At 43.7% G+C, this 19,974-nt stretch overlaps 1 protein-coding gene across 6 annotated transcripts in view; it reads right to left on the bottom strand.

The window, feature by feature from the left end:
• PHACTR3 (phosphatase and actin regulator 3) overlaps positions 1 to 19,974 on the bottom strand; it is a 219,130-nt gene that overhangs the window by 103,146 nt on the left and 96,010 nt on the right. For 5 of the 6 annotated variants that reach the window (XM_088482745.1, XM_088482768.1, XM_088482751.1 and 2 more), the window contains 3 exons: positions 19,109 to 19,373; positions 14,442 to 14,686; positions 8,196 to 8,349 (listed from right to left, as the gene is read on the bottom strand). In XM_088482745.1, the coding sequence (XP_088338871.1) occupies positions 8,196 to 8,349; positions 14,442 to 14,686; positions 19,109 to 19,373 (664 nt within the window). Of the gene's footprint in view, positions 1 to 5,408; positions 5,496 to 8,195; positions 8,350 to 14,441; positions 14,687 to 19,108; positions 19,374 to 19,974 lie in introns of those variants that run through there. The other variant, XM_088482775.1, reaches the window with a different exon arrangement.

Genomic DNA, 19,974 nt, shown 5'->3' with positions numbered 1-19,974 from the left:
TCCAAGATATTTATCGGCAGGCTCGCTTCCTGTGAGGTCCAGCGGCCCTGGAAGTGTTGTTTCTGAATCACAGACCCCCATCCTCTCAGGCTCACGTCCGTGGTGAGGAGAGTGCAATTCCACACTCCGAATCTCTTGCCCTCCAATAGGTGTTCTAAGTTCAGCCACCAGACAAGGGAAATCTGAGTTCTGGGACAAAATCTCACGCGTTGGTGAAGGAAAAGATGGGATCCTGACCACTGGGAGAGGAGGTCGAGTTGAACGGTCTGGAGTGAAAACGTCCGTAAGGAATCGCCTCGAATGCCGCCACCATCTTTCCCAGAAGTCGATTGCAGACATGTACCGATACCTGACGATGTCAAAGAACCGTCCTCACCATTTCCTGAATGGAGGTTGCCTTTTCCTGAGGAAGTAAAACCCGCTGACATAGTGTGTCCAGGATCATTCCCAGAAACCGGAGTCTCTGTTTCGGATGCAGATGAGACTTGGGGAAATTCAAGATCCACCCATGACTTACGAGAAGTTTGTGAGTCACAGCCATGTTCAGCAATAATTGTTCTCTAGAGTGAGCCTTCAGCAGGAGATCGTCTAGGTAAGGGACAATCATGATCCCTTGTTGCTGAAAGAGACCCCTTCATCACTGCCATGACCTTCATGAGTACCCTGGGGGCTGATGACAAGCCGAAGGGTAAGGCCTGAAACTGGAAATGTGAGTTCCGAATGGCGAACCTCAGAAACGGCTGATGAGGTGGTCAGATAGGGATGTGAAGGTAGGAGTCCTTGATATCTAGAGATACCATGAATCCGGCTTCCTTCAGTCCTGCAATAACCGACTCAAGGGACTCCATCTTGAACTTGAATATCTTCAAGTAGGGATTGAGGGCCTGATTCAGAGCTGAACGCTCTGACCAGAGCGCTCGCTCTGAATCAGGGCCCTCCTACCTGTTTTTGGAGAGTCCTCATGGACGCTCGCATAGCTGTGGGTTACCACCCACAGCTTATGCGAGCGTCCATGATGATGGTCGCGATGGTCAAAGACCATCGCGACCATCGGGCTTGCAACGAGACCCTGCGGTAGGGTCTCGCTGCCACAAGCCCAGGAGTGATTTTGGCTCTATCAGAGCCAAAGTCACTCCCACTGACATCATTACCGATGTCAGTGGGGCCGGACTCAGATGGTAGGCGTTCCCATGGGAACGCCTCCGTCTGGCCGCCACGCCCCCGGCACGCCCACCAAAGGGGGCGTGCTGTCAGTCACCATCGACAGCATGCCCCCTTTGGTGCGAGACCCCGAGCGACGTATTTCTCGTTGCTCGCCGGGTCTCACGCATGCGCACGACGGAGCTCCCTCCGTCGTGCGCATTCGCCAAACATCGACCCGCTTGCAAGCGAACTTCCCTCGCGAGCGGGTCTGAATGACCCCCTGAGATCCTTCAAGTTCAGAATAGGTCTGACCGAGCGGTCCGGCTTCGAAATAACAAACAAACAAGAATAGAGACTCTGGGCCTGATTCAGAGATGGACGCTCTGAAAGAGTGCTCGCTCTGAATCAGGGCGTTTTTTATTTTTTTGGAGCGGCTATTGTGAGCGGCCAGGATGATGGTCGCGATGGTCAAGACCATCAGCGACCATCGGGCTTGCGACGAGACCCTTGTGGTAGGGTCTCGTGGCCGCAAGCCCCAGAGAGCTTCTGGCTCTAATAGAGCCGGAAGCTCTCCCACTGACATCACTGGTGATGTCAGTGGGGCCGCCCACAAACGGCAGGCGTTCGCATGGGAACGCCTCCGTTTGTGAAGCCACCCCCCCACCACGCCTCCAAAATGGGGCGAGCTGTCGATCAACATTGACAGTCGCCCCTTTTGTAGTTAGCCACGGAGTGAGTGCTTTTTCCACTCGCTCCGGGGCTCGCACGTGTGCACTGGGCCACCACCGACCCGCTTGCGATCGCTATGCGCTTGCGAGCGGGTCTGAATCAGGCCCTCTGTCCGGTCTGAGACTTGTGAACATGAACCAAAACACATGCGGATAGAAGTTTGTCTATTGCCTCTTGTAATACGACACTCCTGTCGTAGAAAACTGGCAAACCGGTGGTGAAAAACTGAGGGGGAGGCTGAAACTGAAAATCGACCTTGTATCCGTGGATGATGAGGTCTCAAACCCAAGTGTCCGTACAAGATTTCATCCATACTTCTCTGAAGTCCCAAAGACGTTCTCCCACTCTGGGGTCCACCAGGTGAGAGGGAAGCCCTTCATGCACTAGGTTTGTTAGTTGACTTAGCCTCCTGTTATGTAGATGTTGTTGCAGTTCTGCCACGTCCTCTGGAACCACGGGAAGTTGTAGGTCTTCCACTGAAGCGACCCTGGGAATGTTCCGGGGCATGAAAGGACCAAAACGAGGGTCCAGAGTAAGATCTTCTATGAGGCGGAGCCGCAGAAAGAAGATAAGTGGATTTACCCCCAGTAGCCTGAGAAATAAATGTATCTAGTTCCACTCCAAATAAGACCTTTCCGATAAAGGGAAGAGCTTCCACAGCTTTCTTTGATTCTGCATCCACCTGCTATTGTTTAAGCCAAAGCGCTCTGCGCTCTGAAACCACCAGAGCTGATGTTCGGAGGAAAGATTGCAAACGTCTTTGGACGACTCTCCAAGATAAGCTGCAGGTTCACCTATATGCTCTGCTAAAGGAATAAGTTCCTCCACCGGTAGCTGGTCTCTCATCCCATCAGCCAATTGTCTTGCCCAAAGCTCAATAGCTTTGCTAGTCCAGCAGCCTACAATCGCAGGACGCAGAGTTACACCTGCAGCTGTATAAATGGACTTGACAGTATTCTCTAATCTCCTGTCTGATTTCTCCTTCAAAGTCGTGGCTCCAGGAAGACGCGAGACCGAAGGATCTATCTGCAGGAAAAGTATAAGAAGATAATAGCCGCGGGACATATGAAATCTTTTATCCGGATGTTCCCAAGCTGAAATCAGAAGAGAATCCAGTTCTTCTGAAGTTGGAAAAAGCAGCAGCTTGTCTTTGTTTCTTTAAAAAGAAAGACTGCCGGGCAGAACCCTTGTCCTCTTCCTTTATCTGCAATACCTGGAGGATTGCAGAAATTAACGTCTCTATCCCTTCGGACACAGGCTCAGGCTCCTCCTGGAGCTCTCCAGGCTAATCTGGAGCATATTGGCCCTCTTCTAAAACTGGCATACCCTCCTCCTCTGAGTCGTCCGACTGGAGGACTGAGGGTAACAGTCTCTTTTTTGAGGCCTGTGGAGAGGGTCCCTTTGCCGTGGCATGGGAAGAAGCCATGGCTTTTGTGATCCCTTCTATCGATTTAGCTAAGGACCACGCCCATGCCGTTTCCCCTAGAGTAGCTAACCTGGAAGCTTCTCTCTCCTTCTCAGAATCCTCCAACTCAGCAGAGAGATGCGACATAACAGATGCAAACTGCGCCGACCAGGAAGGCGGATCTGAAATCCGTGAAGATTGTTGTTCAGGATCACAATTGTCACACAATAGGGAGTTAGATGACTGCCCCTGTGTAAACTTTTGAGACACCTTAGAGCCCCTTCCAGCCATGGTACATACAGACCCCACACAATCAACAGTAAAGTGTAGTGGAAAAAGTCAACAGGTAGAGACTGAGATAGTGTAATGTAAAAAGTCAACAGGTAGAGACTGAGATATAGAGAGGCAGGAGAGAAGGGCTTAGATAAGGAGTAACACACTTGCCCAAACAGCGCTCCGAGCAGTGCTAAAAAACGCTAGGCATTGATAACAAGTAACCACTGAAATGAAAGTAGTTCCTTTCTGCCATAAATGCTCTCCTGACAAGCCTAAACCCCACTGTTCACTCACAGTTTAGATCAGGCTGTCAGTGTTCATGCAGCAGCTATTTCTATTGCAGCAGTCAGTGTCCTCCGTGTAATGGCCGCCAGCACGCTTCAGAGAAGCGCTGAGGCCGCTGGGAGGAAGGAACAGGACTCCGGAGCTAGGCTCTACCCCCCCTCCGCTATGGCGCTTAACTTGGATATGGAAGCGCGCTGTGTGAGGGAGACCTCACACAGAGATGCCACTTGGCTGCCCCAGTACACCGCCAATTATGTGAACCTGGCTACCCCGCTAGTTGGGTAGCCAGGGAAATAATCACGTAGCTGCCTCTGCTGCCAGTAGCGGCTTGACTAGTGGGGGACTGCAATGCGCACTGCAAGCAGGAGCATGTGGAACCCCCTTTTTAGTGACAGTGGTCTCTGTAGTCGGGGACCCCATGCGAACTGCAAACAGTTGCGAGTGTGTCCCCCCGGCAGCTCCGTCGATGCAGACAGGCAGTGGCACATACTCACCTACATTACCAGGAGTGGTCCCCTTGTCCAAAGTAGGCATCCAAGGTCTTCAGAAAACAAAAACAATGAAAATCGTGATCCACGCAACTGATACCAACCAGGATGGTTGATATCTCCCGAATGAAACGCTCAGATGCGGCTTCTGCCTTTATAGAGCCGTATCTGAGCGTTCATTGGCTGAGAGAGGTGGGGGCTTTTAAACGATTGAACGATAACTATGTCGTTATCGTTCAATCACCTACTAAAATCGTTTAGTGGATGCCCCTCTTAAGAGAAACCACTACTACCAAAAAATATTTCAAGCTGTTTCAGATGAAAATCACTCCACAACTTAGACATTCAATAAGATATAGCAGCCTCAGAGCACACTCTACATTTCCTGGGTGAGTAGACTTAATGCAGTTAAAATGACCATAATATACATAATGCTATGTTTTTCTCAAACACTTCTATTTCTTGGCATATATCTCCACTTCTTGCCAACTCAATGTAACAAATGTATGATGATAAGTAAGAAATCCCCGCAAATTTGAAGATGAAGCTTAAAGCCACAACCTCAGAGGCATAGGTTCACCCGTATTCCCGATATAGTACTAGTGTGCTCACATATTTTCTAACATACCAAGCCAGAACTAAAAAGATAGGCTAAAACTGAGGACACCTTAATGGGAGAGGGTCATCTGAATTTTCTCCCCTGACTTCTAAGGGGACATGTTCAAATTGTCATTCTATAAATGTGCATCTAAAGCTGCATACACACGGTACAATCTGCACAACTTTTCTGTAGTGCAGGGCAAACGATATTGGGTGTACACTCTGAAAGATATCTATGATAGATATGTTTTAGTGAAGTCATCCTGCCACATCTCTGAACATGCAAATCTTGATGAGATCGTCCAAGTTGGCCTGCATGTACAGGCGACCATAGATATCGTTATTGTCTACGCGGGAATCCGCATTGTTGGTCACTCATTGGTCGTTCACTGCATAAAAATTAACGATATGAACAATTTATTGTTGAACGATATCGTTATAGATCATAGATATCAGCTTATCCCTCGCCACTCAAGTCTTGCCCAGTATTTCCCCAAATGCTTTTTTCAACATTTTAGGTGTCAGCCCCATTCTCCTTTGCGGAGCCACAGTCCTCTTTCTTTCCGCATCTACAGATAAAAAAGTAATTCAAACTCAGTCCAAAATGACTAATTTTCTATGTATAGCCCAGTCACTGCTGAGCCTACAGTATTTTGTCACTTTTTGGGTTGGTCACATTCCAACACCAATACCAGTCATTATTTAGGCTGTATCCAGACAAATTATCACTTGCTCTTTGAATTTCCAGAAAATAGCAATAGTTTGATTTTTTTCCCCTCATACGGCAAACACAATGGGCGGAATTCAATTGTTTCAACCCCCCCTCACGCCTGATGGAGCTATTCAATTGTTGCTCCTGTCGAGCACGATCAGCTGCCTGCACCAGCATTTTAGCTCGCAGTCCCCACAGGCGTGTGAGTTGAAATGCGTGAAAAGTGACCCGTTTGGGCGCGCTAAATCAATTGAATATCGTCCAATGTACCCAAAATTGCCCAAAAACTGTGTATTTTTTTTAAACCTACCACCAAGAAATACACTGTGGTATTTCCTTTAGTATTACTTCAACTTTCCAAAATAGCAAAAAGATGGATTCTATACATTTTACACATAGGCTCTCACAATAAAATCTACTCTTGAAAATGATAATGCTGTACCCTTCTTATTGGTGGGCTTCATCGGTTGGGGGCTCTACTGCATCACACCCTTCAGAGTGAGGTCTATATTGTATATTAGTAACCAGAGTGTGTACTGTATATATTAGCCACCAGATTGGGCTGTACATATTATAGTGGTCTCCAATGGAGGCTACTGGTCAGATGTGGTTACCTTGCATTTGATAATGGGAGTATGACAATATGGGCCTGGCAATGTCACATCCCCGTCCCTTAAAAAGCCACAGCTTCAACTCACAGTTCTTTTGAGAGGCTTCTTCTGTGCAGGTGCATGTGTACAGTGTGCGCTTATGCCAGTGCGAGCATACTCAGAAAAGTACCCCGCTCTGCTCTTGCTGTGGAGCCTGTCAATGCACTGTTATACACATGAGTGAGGTCAGTTTGTAACATGAAAAAAGAGGAATCATCTTTGAAGGAGCATTCTCACATGTGCTGGAGGAATGGAGAAGAGCTCATGAAAACTAAACCATGCTTTAGGCTTGTCTTTGTCATCCATTTTATGGACTTTGTCCATGTGAATTAGCTCGATCTATTAATAAAGCGTCCTGTATTATAACATTTTAGACGACAATAGTGTAAAGGATAGCAGTTACTCTTTACAATTTTATTGCCCTTTATATGCACTTACTAACTAATGAAAAGTGCAATAAATGGGAATACACGTTAGGGCTTAGTACTTAACCCAGTGGTTCCTACACTTTCTTGAATCATGACGCCCTACAATTTCAGATTTGTTTTCACGGAACCCCTAGACCAAAAGTTCCTTATTGAGAAAGAAGGAAAAATTATGAAATGAAGTAAATTTTGCTTACTACCTTTCCTTAGAGTCAGTTATGTGGTGATGGCCAGGGTTGCACTTTTGTTTGTACACATATTTTATGATTGGCAGACACCAGCACTAGTTTTACCTATCACATTGACCATAAATAATAATTAGATTTGGTCCTGGACCACCAACCCGTGGCACCCCTGCAAGTGCCCCGAGGCACCTCATGGTGCCACGGTACCCAGACTGGGAACCACTGACTTAGCCTACACAGAAACAATAACAAGAGCTACCAGGGCAGGTTCCATCACAGCCATCTTTGTTATTCAAGGGTCCTTACTCAAAGCCAGCTCAACAAGGCAGGAAACAGAGTTGAAGCCCCAGACCCAGGTGATAAAACAGTCCCGCTAGATCTTGCCATAACATGAAAAGCAAACTCTTTGGAAATAATCATGAATAGACATTGCAGCAACGTAGTGTTGACATCTTCCAATGGAGATTAATGTACAGCGCATTGAATCCATTCATTTAGTATTTTTTTAGATGAAACAATAGATTTTCAATTGTTAAAGGAACTCAGATATTATTACTAAAAAGGGACAGTGACATTGATTAATGCAAATTGTTACATCAGTTTTAGGGTCCCAATTTGATCATACTGTAATTTCTATCTGCCAATGAGATATTTGTCTGACCCGCCTACTCTTTTATGTCACCAAGATAAATTCATAGAACTGCTAGTAGCAAACTATTGCCAAAATCAATTCATTCAGGCTAAATAGTTACATATAATTATTCAGCCCGCATTAAACCTTTGGAGAACTATCATTAAACAAACTCATAATAGCCAAAGATGCATTTTAATTTGGCTGTTATATATAAAACCAATGGAATTTTGCAATAGCAGGAAATACAGCGACACTGGGCTTTAGAACTCTGATGTGGAAGCTGCCATAGGTTACCCAGTCAAAATTCTAAAGACAGATATACTGTGCTATGTGTAGAGTAATGGTGTTTATATGTATACATATGTATATATGTTTTTTTTATTTGTGATATTAAATTATGACCAACATATTTAATGTGTAGGTCATGCATATCTATTAATAAATGTATTACTAGCTCCATTAACACTGTGACACTAATCACTACTTAAATACCTGCCAAGTGCTGGTCTGGGTGATCCTCATGAATAATCGCTTAAATTATAATTATCCATACATCTCAATGAATGCCTACTCATGTGCAGTCTGGCAGCTTCCAACCTCAGAGACACACTTATCAATATGTTCCAAGCGCATACAACTCTCCCCAGACCTCTCCGCACTTACTTTGAAAGCTTGATTTCAATTTGCTGTCTGATCATCTGTCTTTCCTCATCTGTCCTCTGAGGGAAGATGTTCCTGTCTTCCAGTTCTTGCTTGCTGGGTCTGTTTCTCAATTTAACCGCTAGCAGTTCCTTTTTGTATTTTCTTGGTAAAGTCCCTAAAAATGGCGGAGTACAATTTATTTCCAGCGGAAATTCTTTCATTCATGATTTGTTTCAATAAACTAATTCATAAACTTTAGACGCAAGCAGATAACCAATATGGTATTAAAAATGTAATTACATTTAAAATTTAAGATATTTCACTTCTAGGGCGCAGTCTCATGTTTATGCCATTTAAATGGCGGCCTTCTCGGTCAATGATTTTGCCTACATGGCATTTAATGTGTGAATACGATCAGTGCTGAGACACAATCTCACCTACAGACTGTTTCGCTTTTATTTGAGCTAATTACGGCATAATCTGAAATCACTATATGTGATTATTGAAGCACTACACATTTTCTATCTAGCATACCAGCGTTCCTGTGCTTGTTCTGTTATTTTAGTGAATTTATAATTGGATTGTAATAAAGTGATGGTTTTTACAAACATTCTCTATGGCCTTTCTGCCATGGTTCATTCCAAGTGTGAACCAATCTATCAAGATTGTACATATTTATCACCTAACCCATCACTGACATCTCAATTACTTCTCTATTAATAATGTATACAATAACTCATCTTGTTGTAATAGCCTTTAAATTGATCCTATCCAAACAATCCACATTATCATACAGTTACCACTTTTGGGCACGGCTGCAAAACAAATGATGTACCTCTGGGTAAAACTGCTGCATGGAGCAGCATACAGGCCTCTGGCAAGGGAAGTGGTGGGAAGGGTGATTTTTACACACTGAGGGGTCTATTTACTAAGCAGTGTTAGGAGACCGAGTGAAAAGTGATAAGGTGCCAGCCAATCAGCTCCCAACTGTCATCTCACAAGCTGTGTTTGAAAAATGACAGTTGGGAGCTGATTGGCTGGCACCTTATCACTTTTCACTCTGTCTCCTAACGCTGCTTAGTAAATAGACCCCTGAGAAAGCAGATTTAAGTAAAGGAAACTCATCAGAAATTAAACATATGCAGAATGGGCTATTATTATTTACTAATGGTGGACCACAGTTTAGTATTACATGCTGTCCTATTAATATTCATGACCTTGCATATGGCCAAGAGCAGGGGTCTCAGACATGTGGACCAGGAGGTGTGCAGCGATTATCCTTGCTAGGTGCCTCTGTGAAAACATTTTTGACAGAAGCACCTGGCACAATAAAAGACACACCGGCTGCCCATCAGAATGCAAGGAGAGGGGATGGGGAACTAGAGAATACGTCTAGAATAAAAATTTTAGGTGCATGGGGTAGGATGGAGGAAGGGGACATGAGTAACAAAATATTGAGTAAATGGAAGTCTGGGGAAAATGGCGCTAAATCATCTAAAAAAAAATATTAAAGTGGAGGTGGAGGACATAAAATGGGTCAAAATCACTAAAACTATAGATATAAGGGAAGGTGGGGGAGCACTTTTTTACTTTATAAGTAATGCAGTCCTTGGCCAAATGCAGTTGGGTGGCCCTTACATCTGCTTGAGTTTGATATAATAAGGAAAAGCTGTCCACATTTGCAGATGCTGCAAAACTATGTAGGGCTATCAACACCAAAAGGATATTAACTCATTATAGAAAGGTTTAGAGAAATAGGAAAGTTGGGCAGAAAAATATCAGATGACGTTTTACATAGATAAACATGAAAGCACCTAGACTGTGATAACAATACACACAGGAAGATAGACATATGGAGAAATAAGAGATGGAGAAGGATTCAGACAGTAACCAGAGTGGCCAATGTCAGGTAGCTGCTCAAAGGTTAATAATACATTGGGATGCATACAAAGAGCGATAGAATTGGGTCAAGGAGGTTTTTATTTTAAAATACACCATAATGTTATATTGGCAGCTATCTAATTGGGATGCTGCTTTGTCCTTTTCTTGGTCTACAGTTCAAGGGCTAAATATTCTTAACTTGACAGACTTCTGTCTTTTTTCTTACCTTGGTTACTATATAAATTATGAGTTGTCTTCATGTAGATGTACCAAATGGATCAGAGTGGGAAAATAGTTGCTGGCTCAAATGACTGGTGCCAACCTCTACTCTCAGACAAGGGGTGAGCTTAAGGCTTGATTCAGAGATGTACGCTAAACAAGATGGTTAGTGTACATCTCCGATGGTGAGTGGTCTGCGCATGCGAAGGACTCTTTCTGCTCATGTGCAGAACGGATCCCGCGATCTCTCCCGTAGGCCCTACCAAGCTTCAGCGTGATTGACATGCAACAGCATTTGGGGGCGGAGCACTGGCGTTCCTGGGCAGCATTCCCAGAAACAGGGACGGGCCCAGTTTTCCGGGAGGGACGAGCCAGGGTCTGCGCCAGTGGACACAGATTTCCTGGTCTCGCTAGCTGCCACAACCCGGGCAGGCTGCGATAAGCTTCGGCTGCTGCAATCTCGACAAAGGGGCAACCAGATCCCAGGCTGCAACCTCGGTCACAGCGCTGGGATCGTAGATGCAGTAAGGAGGTGTCTGTTTACTACAGCTTATCTCCTGCTGCATTTGAATTTTAGATGGACGGAATTGCACAGCAACTTGTGTGCAGCTCTGCAATTCCGTCCATCTCTGAATCATGCCCTTAGTCTTTCTGATACCTCTAGCAGGTATGCTTACATTACCGGCGCCAGAATAACAACACAGGTCAGAATCCTGGTGCCGGCATCCCGACCGCCGGGATGCCAAAGGTAAGTAACGGGGTTGGGGGAGGGTTAGGGTTAGGTACTAGGGGGAGAATTAGGGTTAGGCACTAAGTTGGGAGGGTTAAGTTTAGGGTGCGGGGAGGGAGAAGTTAGGTTTAAGCACTGGGGGGGAGGTTATGTTCAGGCACCAGAGAGGGAGGAAGGGTTAGGGTTAGGGAAGGGGGAGGGTTAGCATACCGACCAACAAGTGTCGGTATGTTAACCCTGTCGGGAACCCGGCGTCGGGATTCTGACCACCAGGATCCCAACTATCGGTATTTCATACCAATTCCCTCTAGAACAATGGAAACTGCACCATTCTCTTACCTTAAAAAAAACTTCTGTACATGACCAGTGTAAACATAAAAGACAAATATTGTCACTTTAATATTTAATCAACAGCTGAACTTATTTACATTTTTGGACTGTTTTTGCTTGTTAAAAATGAAAAATAAAAAACTGATGAAATTACTGTAACTGTTATTTTAATCAGAATTCTGCTACAGTAGGTTGCACATTGTCACCTAATAATAAATAGGTATTCATACAGAGTGATCATTTCTGAAGCAGAAAAGTGAGTCAGAGAAAAATTGGGCCAAAAGGGGCTCAGAATCAGACTATTCTGTTTTCGAATTTCAATCTACAATAAAAGAGTGTTACATATGGCCATCTCACCCTTTTCCATGTGTGTACAAGTGAATAAATGAATTATTTATATCAGTGGTATACACTCTGGATTTAAAGGAATGCAGCAAAGAGTGGAACATTTACATAAAATCAATGCTTATAGAATTTCTGTTGCAGTATAAATCGATCATCAAAAATCAATATTGTACCATGTTACACTCTTCAAAATGTATACAGTAGCTCTGCAGGCACATCACTTATCTCTATGACAGCCTTATTCCTGCCACTTTTTTGTAGTGAGGTGTTTACTAGGTTTAAAACACTTCTCTTAGGAAATAGAAAAACATTCAGTTCATAAGTCATGCAATATGTTCTTCCAGATGCCTTAAATTAGTATACAGATCACTTGTCCTCAAGTTATGATAATCTAGGTGCACCAAGAGACTCATTTTGACTGTCTTCTACTGTTTTATAAGCTTCATTTTGTGCTAGCCAAGTTGGCAAATACAGTATGACCATGAAACTATGATATTACATATCACTATTTTCCATTTGGTCACTCCGATCAATTGGTGCTGGTCTTCCAACTTTTGAACAGTTGACCAGCCAGATCTCTCTATTGCATGAGCTGAATAATTGACATACCAAGACTATGGGCCGTATTCAATTAGGTGCGAAAAGCCCGTTTCTGTGGAAAAGTATCGCTGGTGATGTCATTTCGCCAGTCGAAAACTTAGCCCCATATTCAATTCCAAAGTCTTTTTGCCGGTGCGGAAAGTCAATGCATTGGAATCGGCGAAAAAGATTCGGCTATGAAAGCTGTTGAAAAAAAGTGCAGAATTGCGGTTTTGGGGTACAAACTTGCGGAAACCACCCTGCACCCTTGAGACAGCCCCCCAAAGGTAAACTGTGTCAAAAAATGTTTAAATAAAACTTAAGAACACAAATGAGTTTGAAAAAAGGGGGTGAAAAAGTACAAAGTTGGGAGACAAACTTAATAACTAGCAAAATAGACTCCAGGGGGTCCCCAAGTATGCCCCAGGTGTTTTTAAGTTTGCAGGTGTTTGCGGAAGGTGGATTTTTTAGGTTTTTTAAAACTTCACTTTAACAACTTTAAAATATGCTAGCACCCATTTTCATGTACCCCAAATTTGCTGGGACTATTTATTTTCTGCAAAAAACCCTGCTAAATGCTATTCTTCACCACTTCTGCAAAGACACTAATTAGCAGCTATTGAGAGAATTTATGTAACCCCAAATACCTTCAGCAGGCTTATTCGGGGGTATCTATAGTGATCCCCAATGTCAGGGCATCTTTTGGGGGGTGTCAAGCTGATTTCCCCAAATCTGACAGGACTTTTCGCCAGGTTCGAATTCGCTGGGTCCCATTTTCGCCATTTTCTAATTGAATACGGGGATAAGCAGGGACGAGCATGATACTTTTTCACATGGAAAACCAGCGATATTGGTGAGAAGTCCAGCATGCGAAAAGAATATGCACCTAATTGAATATGCCCCTATATCAGCAACATTTTCGCAGGAAAGCCTGTGTACAAACTGTGTCATGAACAATAGCTCAGGCGCATGACCCAGATTCATTTTTAGGCTTTAGTCAATATATTTACTTTACTAGATCTAGGAAAATATAATTTATTTTTCTTATTTTCATGTTGACTGATGGGGTCATAAGTTACTAGGGCTCTATGTATGTGGAGTTTGTATGTTTGCATTGGTTTCCGCTAGGTACTCCAGATTTCCTCCAATACTTAAAAGAAAAAAAATACTTGTATGTGTATGTGTGTGCTTGTGTGTAAAAGAAACTTACATTGTAAGCTCTAATGGGGTATGGACAAATATTCTCTGTACAACGCTGTATATAAATATATAATTATAACAATAGTAATAATATAAATTGGACACAATTTTATTGAAGTGAAAGCTATCTGTTTTTTGTCCACAAGATGGGGCCATTTTCCAGGATAAATCAGGAAGATGGCCACACTTGGCTGGTGCAGTGAGCACTACAAAAGCTAGGGTAGCGTATCTTGATGTAATCAAGAGAGAAGATTGTGATGTACTACAGAGGTTTTCATTGATGCCTAATAGCCAATATGTATTTTGCAAGCAAAACAAATACATGGTGTATGTGATTTATGCCTGATGTAAAGGTGTACTGTATATGCTGCCGATGTGAAGACATACCCATCTCAACACAGATGGTGTAATGGTTAGCGTTACTACCTCACAGTACTGAGGTCATGGGTTCGATTCCCACTACAGCACTAGCTGTGTGGAGTTTGTATATTCTCCCTGTGCTTGCGTGGGTTTCCTCCGGGTACTCCGGTTTCCTCCCACACTCCAAAAATATACTGGTAGGTTAATTGGCTCCCACAAAATTGACCCTGGTGAGCATGTGGTAGGGAATATAGAGTGTAAGCTCCACTGGTGCAGGGACTGATGTGAATGGTAAGATATTCTCTGTACAGTGCTGCGAAATATGTGTGCGCTATTTAAATAACTGGTTAAAAATAAATAAATATGTGTATGCTCAGCATATAGGTGGAAATATGCTATTTGTGTGTGTTTTGTTTTTCACCATAAATGATGGTAATTTTGCATCCAATTCTGCATCATCCCCACCATGAAAAGTTCATCTGCACCGGTTCATGCCTTATCAAAGTGTATTACCAAGTAAGCGCTATAAGCCGGAGGAAGCATCAGTTTAATAACTGGAATGCTGGACTGAATTCCCCACAAGATGTTCTTCACATACTACAATACAGTTCCTGACTTCTTACCAGAGATTACTGAGCTGTTTAGTTCATCTTCATCCTCATATAACAGCACGTTGTCTTTATGGCTGGAATCCCTGATCAAGTTTTCTTTATTTTCCTCTGCTTCCTTCACAGACCCACATCTATTCTCAGAGTCACCAAAAAGGGAATTAATAAAGCCTTCCCTGCTCTTCTCAATGCTAGAGGTCCGAGATGTTCGGAATTCCACCCTCTTCTTTGGAGAAGCTTTAACTTCTCGACTATGAAAGCTGGAAAACAATAGCAAAGTTGTCACAGTTCCATACTGAGGCTCCTACTTATGCCGCCATCTGTTCATTGTAACGGCTGCAAATGTCTTCTGAGTTTTAAACCACAATGGGCTATTTGGAAAGGTTATATAAATTCTTGAATTAAGCTTATCTTTGCAGACAAACATTATGAGTTCTGTTAGAAATACAATAAGAAGCTCATTAATTACACTTTTTAAAATAAATAAATAAATCCCTTTCTCCTATTCCTGAATGAAGCGAGTCCCTCACCGGTATCCGGTCAGAATATTGTCACCAAAATATTGACAGTATATTTTTGTATTCTTGTAAGGTTTAGGGGTTAGGCTAAAATATGCAAAAAAAAAAAGACATTCTGGTGTCACATTTAAACCATTTGTGAATGTCGACATATTGTTTGCTGACCTATTCAATTAGACGCGAAAAGCCGAAAAAGTTTAGCCTATTGCCGCTAAACTCTATTTTGGGGTGCAAATGTGGGGAATTGATTCAGAACCCTTTGGATACCCCCCTCAAAGGACAAATCAGCCAAAAAAAATAAAAATTACCTCTGAACACCCCAAAAAAGACAATTTTTGGTGCGAAAATAAAAAAAGTAGGGGGACAAGAATAAAAAGTAGCGAAATTGGTTTCTTGTTGGTCTGTATGGATGGGACAGGTGATTTTAGAATTACAGGTGCGTGCAGCAGGTGGATTTTTCAAATTTTTTTAAAAGTACACTGTAGAAACAAAAATATGCTAGCACCCATTTTCAAGTAGCCCAAATTTGACTGAACTATTTATTTTCCACGAAAAATATTGTTTTCTGTCATTCTTTCCGCCCGTTATGCATTCGCCATATTTAGCGTTTTCGCCTGTTCTGCAATTGAAGTGGCGAATCGTGGGGACGTGCATGCCGCGAATCTGCGTCCCAAACAGGCAAATGCGGCGGAAAGTGCAATAGGCGAAAGGTTTCTGACTTTTCGTGTCTAACTGAATACGGGCCCTAATGTCCATGTCAACATTCTGACTATCAAAACTTGGAAAATGTCGGCATGCTGACCGGATACCGGATAAGTATTGCTGCTTTGAATGCAGCAGAATGTTTTCCTACTGCACATGTCCTGAAGTCAAACATGTATGTGTGATGTTCTGGGTTGTTTGTGGACCCGGGGTGGTAGCAGGAGCGATCACAGAAGCAGATTTGAAAATAAAACTAGAATTTTTAATAAGTGCTTGAGTAGACATATAATGGCAGTAAATAAAAGTCCAGGAATATATAAATGTGCACAAGAGTTCTGTGGTGGGAGTAAAAGGGTTAATGTCCAAGTAGAAACAATTAAAGCTGTCCAGGTGTGCAGGTAGTGAAACTGAAAATAATCAAACCAGGTATACAGGTAGTGAACTGAAGCGCAGGATGTCAGCAGGCTCAGGCACTCAGGTATGGGCAAGGGTGATGGAGGAAGCGGGGTAGTCCAGTGGGAGCTAGGAGCTGACAGGCAGACTGGCAGACAGCGAATTCACAGGAACAGGAAAGCACAGAGAACTCCCTCTCAGCTAGGCTGAGATACACGTTGCACTGGCAAAGAAGGAAGGCACTGACCCTTCCTAAATACCCCATGCCGTGCTGTTACTGGCCGGAGGGAACATGTGACTCACCAGGATTGGCCAGCCGCATCACATGGCCAGAAGGCAAGATGGCGGCGCCCATGCCAAACGGAACGGAGACGCCGCCAGGCCTCACCAGCGCAGAGTGACAACAGGGCCGCACAACGACGCGCGTAGCCAAAGCCCCCCGCCAGACACCAGCTCCGCCACCAGACAGCCCGCGCCACAACGACCTCACAGGTAACACCCGCCTAGTGCCATGCTGAAATACCCTGGCCGTGACACTATGTAAATACATCACATGCAACTCAATCACTTCTCAACTTGCGGGTGAAGATGCGTAACTGGATGTTAACGTGGCGATGGAATGTAGGCAACAATGAGTGTAAGCAAAACGGTGCAACAACATCCGACTTGCATTCAACTCTACATTGGCCACTCAGTGCTTGAGGAGCCTCCAGATGCCAGCTTAGCTTCTCATAATGGTAGTACCAGCCTCTGTTGATTTCAGGGGAAGTTCAATTAACCAGACTGAATTCCATGCAATCAGTGAATAAATCAAGATATACTTATAGACTCTCAATGTGTCTGAGTACCGTGGGCCTGATGCAGAGTTGAACTTATGACAGTTTGTGTAGCACAAACTGCACATGTCCACAAGAAAACACAGGCACCTGTGTGACTGCAGACTTGTGCCATCTGGCAGCTAAACTTCCTTATGCCTGGAGAGACTGAATGGGGAAGGAAAAGAAAGTGCAAGTGCATGCCGAGTACAGTAAGAGGCGTGTTCACAAAAATGCGGGCCAGGCAGGCCTGAAGAAACACACATATACACCTAGTAGGAGGTGCAATATGGCAGGTGCAAATGCATGCTGCTGCTGATAATGATTACTTGGCATAGCCCAGGTGTATTCACTACCAGTGCGGAGCAGGTCAAATCTGTGACCAGTTCAGCATTATAAAGCATACAACGAGCTTCTGCTCAGTGCCTCAGATAATAAGTGAGAAGCAGGTACTTAGAGCAGAATATACAGGGAAGGGATGAAAGTTATAAGCTGCTCCTTGCATAATAGACTTGGTCCAACGTATTTATTGCATGTTAGCACCTAGAGGAGCATCACTGGTGACAGGAGAAAGGAGATGGAACTGCTTGCCAGACTCGCCTAGCTCCTATTCTGCTTCTCACATTATTCCTCCTAATGTCAGATATATGAAGAGACTATTGGACAATTAAGACTCCTAAGATAATGCTTTCCAGTGACAGAGAAAAACTGTTTACATTGGCAAAAAGCAATAAAAAGAGGGCATAGCAAAGTGCTACTTGATTTCAGATGGCTTGTCCTATGTCCCATTGCAGCGGGGAGGAGCCTCCCCTGGGAACAATGCAGTTACCTATAACATAGCGGGATCACTCTGTTTATGTGAAAACAATCAGTGCAGGATTCATCACTCTGTTGCAATGAATCAGACTGCATGGAGTGAGTCATCTGGCTCTGTAAGCTGCAGCACCCGTATTGACATACAGAATGCGGTACAGCTCTTGGCTGCAGTCGGGGGATGAGTCAGTATATAAAGTGGACAATGTCTTTATACACTACTGAAGTTGTCTTTATGCACTTTTCTATATTACACCAATACATTACCCATTTATTTGAATGTAAATAATGAGAACATTTTGACTTCAGAAGTTGCTGAATATAGGAGTGACTGGCGATCTCCCAATTACCGCCATTCTAGCAGAGCCAGAGAGTCACCAGACACTGCGGCGTCATGTGCTGATGTCAGCGTAATGCCTCTCTCCTCCCTGCCGCGTGGTGGTGGTGATGGTGGTAACATGAGCTACATTAGCATCTTGCAAAATTGATTTCACCTGCAGCACAATCTTATGTCCTCCACCTGGCCCTTCCCTCCTAACTTCATGTTATCCTTTCAGTATGAAACATGCGTTCATTGAGTACAGAGACTGGTGATAACAAGCAATATAGGCCACAATGCCAGGTGGGAAGTGAAACTCATCCAGTATATAGAAAAAAAAATGAAAAAAGTCCTGAAAATTATTATTGGGTGATAAGATAAAATAGAAAGTCCTTATCTTAGTCCTGCCATACCCACAACCCAGCATGTGCCCCAAAGGATACACTAGCCATCAGAGCTGTAGCTAGATTTTTTGGTGCCCTGTGCCAGAAAGAGCATTGGCGCCCCCCTCATTTTTTAAAGGGACATAAGGCACCCAATAAAGGGGAATGGCCTCATGGGGAAGGGCCAGGAGATGCTGGGGTTGAAATAAGAGGAAGCTACAAGTGAGAATGATAATAAACATAAATTTGACAGGCTCAAACAGCGCCCCCTGACCTGTAGTGCCCTGTGCAATGGCACCGGCCGCACTACCCTAGCTACGGCCCTGCTAGCTATGTGCTGCCACCCTTTATACCACTAATGCACATTTTCTTCAAACCAAAGCAGTGTTGCTATTGGAGACTGATGCCTCTCTCCCATCAACTTACCATTCAGGGACATCAACAACATCACTGCCTCTTTGAGTGAGGCATTGGAACTTACAAGGGACCCACCAGACTGGAGATAAATAGAACTTTATGTTTCACATTATCACCATCCAAAATGACAGCAATTCTCCCCAGAAATATCGACCAATGTTACACCAGCTTCACTATACAAATAAAGACTCGAGATCAAGGGTGATTTTCTAATATGAAACAGAGCGACTTCACTCCATGAATATTTACATGGAAATTGTATTGGTTGTAAGCCCTGCTTGACCTTCCTGAAAATGCCCTATGCTGCATTTTATATATTTACCTGTCTTGGCGATGTTTTGTAGCCAGCGCCCGATGGAGCTCCTCAATGACTCGGCTGGGGGGTAAAGGCATATGCATGGCAGGCAGGTGAGGAGAGCCTGTTGGGGTGGGGGTCTGCCCCCTCACAACTTGATTGTTGTTTTCCGTGGCTTTCTGGCCAGACGGCTGGAAGAGATTGGTGTGTCCTGAGATATGGGAGGAGCCAATAGGGGCAGAATTCTTCATAATGCTGGCGGGAGGGGAGGTGATGTCTTTAATTTCTACACCTGTTGGGAGAGCAGAGAAGATAGGTTGAATGTTAGTAATTGCTTAGTTATGAGACTACATAGAAAATAGTTTAACAAAGCAAGACTCTTTATTTCTAAAACAGAATTTCTGGCAAAGGCATGTTTCTATATTATACATGGTTGGGAAAATATTCTCAAGATTAATGATCCTACTGCAAGTTCACCTATGGAAACCTTGCTTCCCCTTTTACAGATGTACTTCCTTTAATACAGATATATGATAACCTAAACCTTATGTAAGAAGAGATGCGTGTGATGGGGAGGAGTATGATGGAGAGGAGAGCATTGAAAAAAAAGGAAAGTCAGTGCAAAGTAATAGGAATGATAGGCAAACAAGGAGATAAAGATGAACAGGAATCGGAAGATGGAAAGTGTTAGAAAATTCTGGTACACCAGGATGAATGGACAGAATCCAAGGGAAAAAAAAGGAGATGAAATGATACAAATGGAAATCAGGCAGACAGGAGAAAGAGAAAGACATAAAGAAAAGGAAGTTAAAAGGAGAATGGTAAAAAGGAAACAGTGGTTGTCCTTCCGGCGGGTATTTATCAAAGCCTGGAGAGAGATAAAATTGTGAGAG

The sequence above is a fragment of the Taudactylus pleione genome, unplaced genomic scaffold (assembly GCF_031769625.1).
Source record: "Taudactylus pleione unplaced genomic scaffold, aTauple2 ptg000018l, whole genome shotgun sequence".
Classification (NCBI taxonomy): Eukaryota; Metazoa; Chordata; class Amphibia; order Anura; family Myobatrachidae; genus Taudactylus; species Taudactylus pleione.
This window is presented reverse-complemented; position numbering and strand designations above follow the sequence as displayed.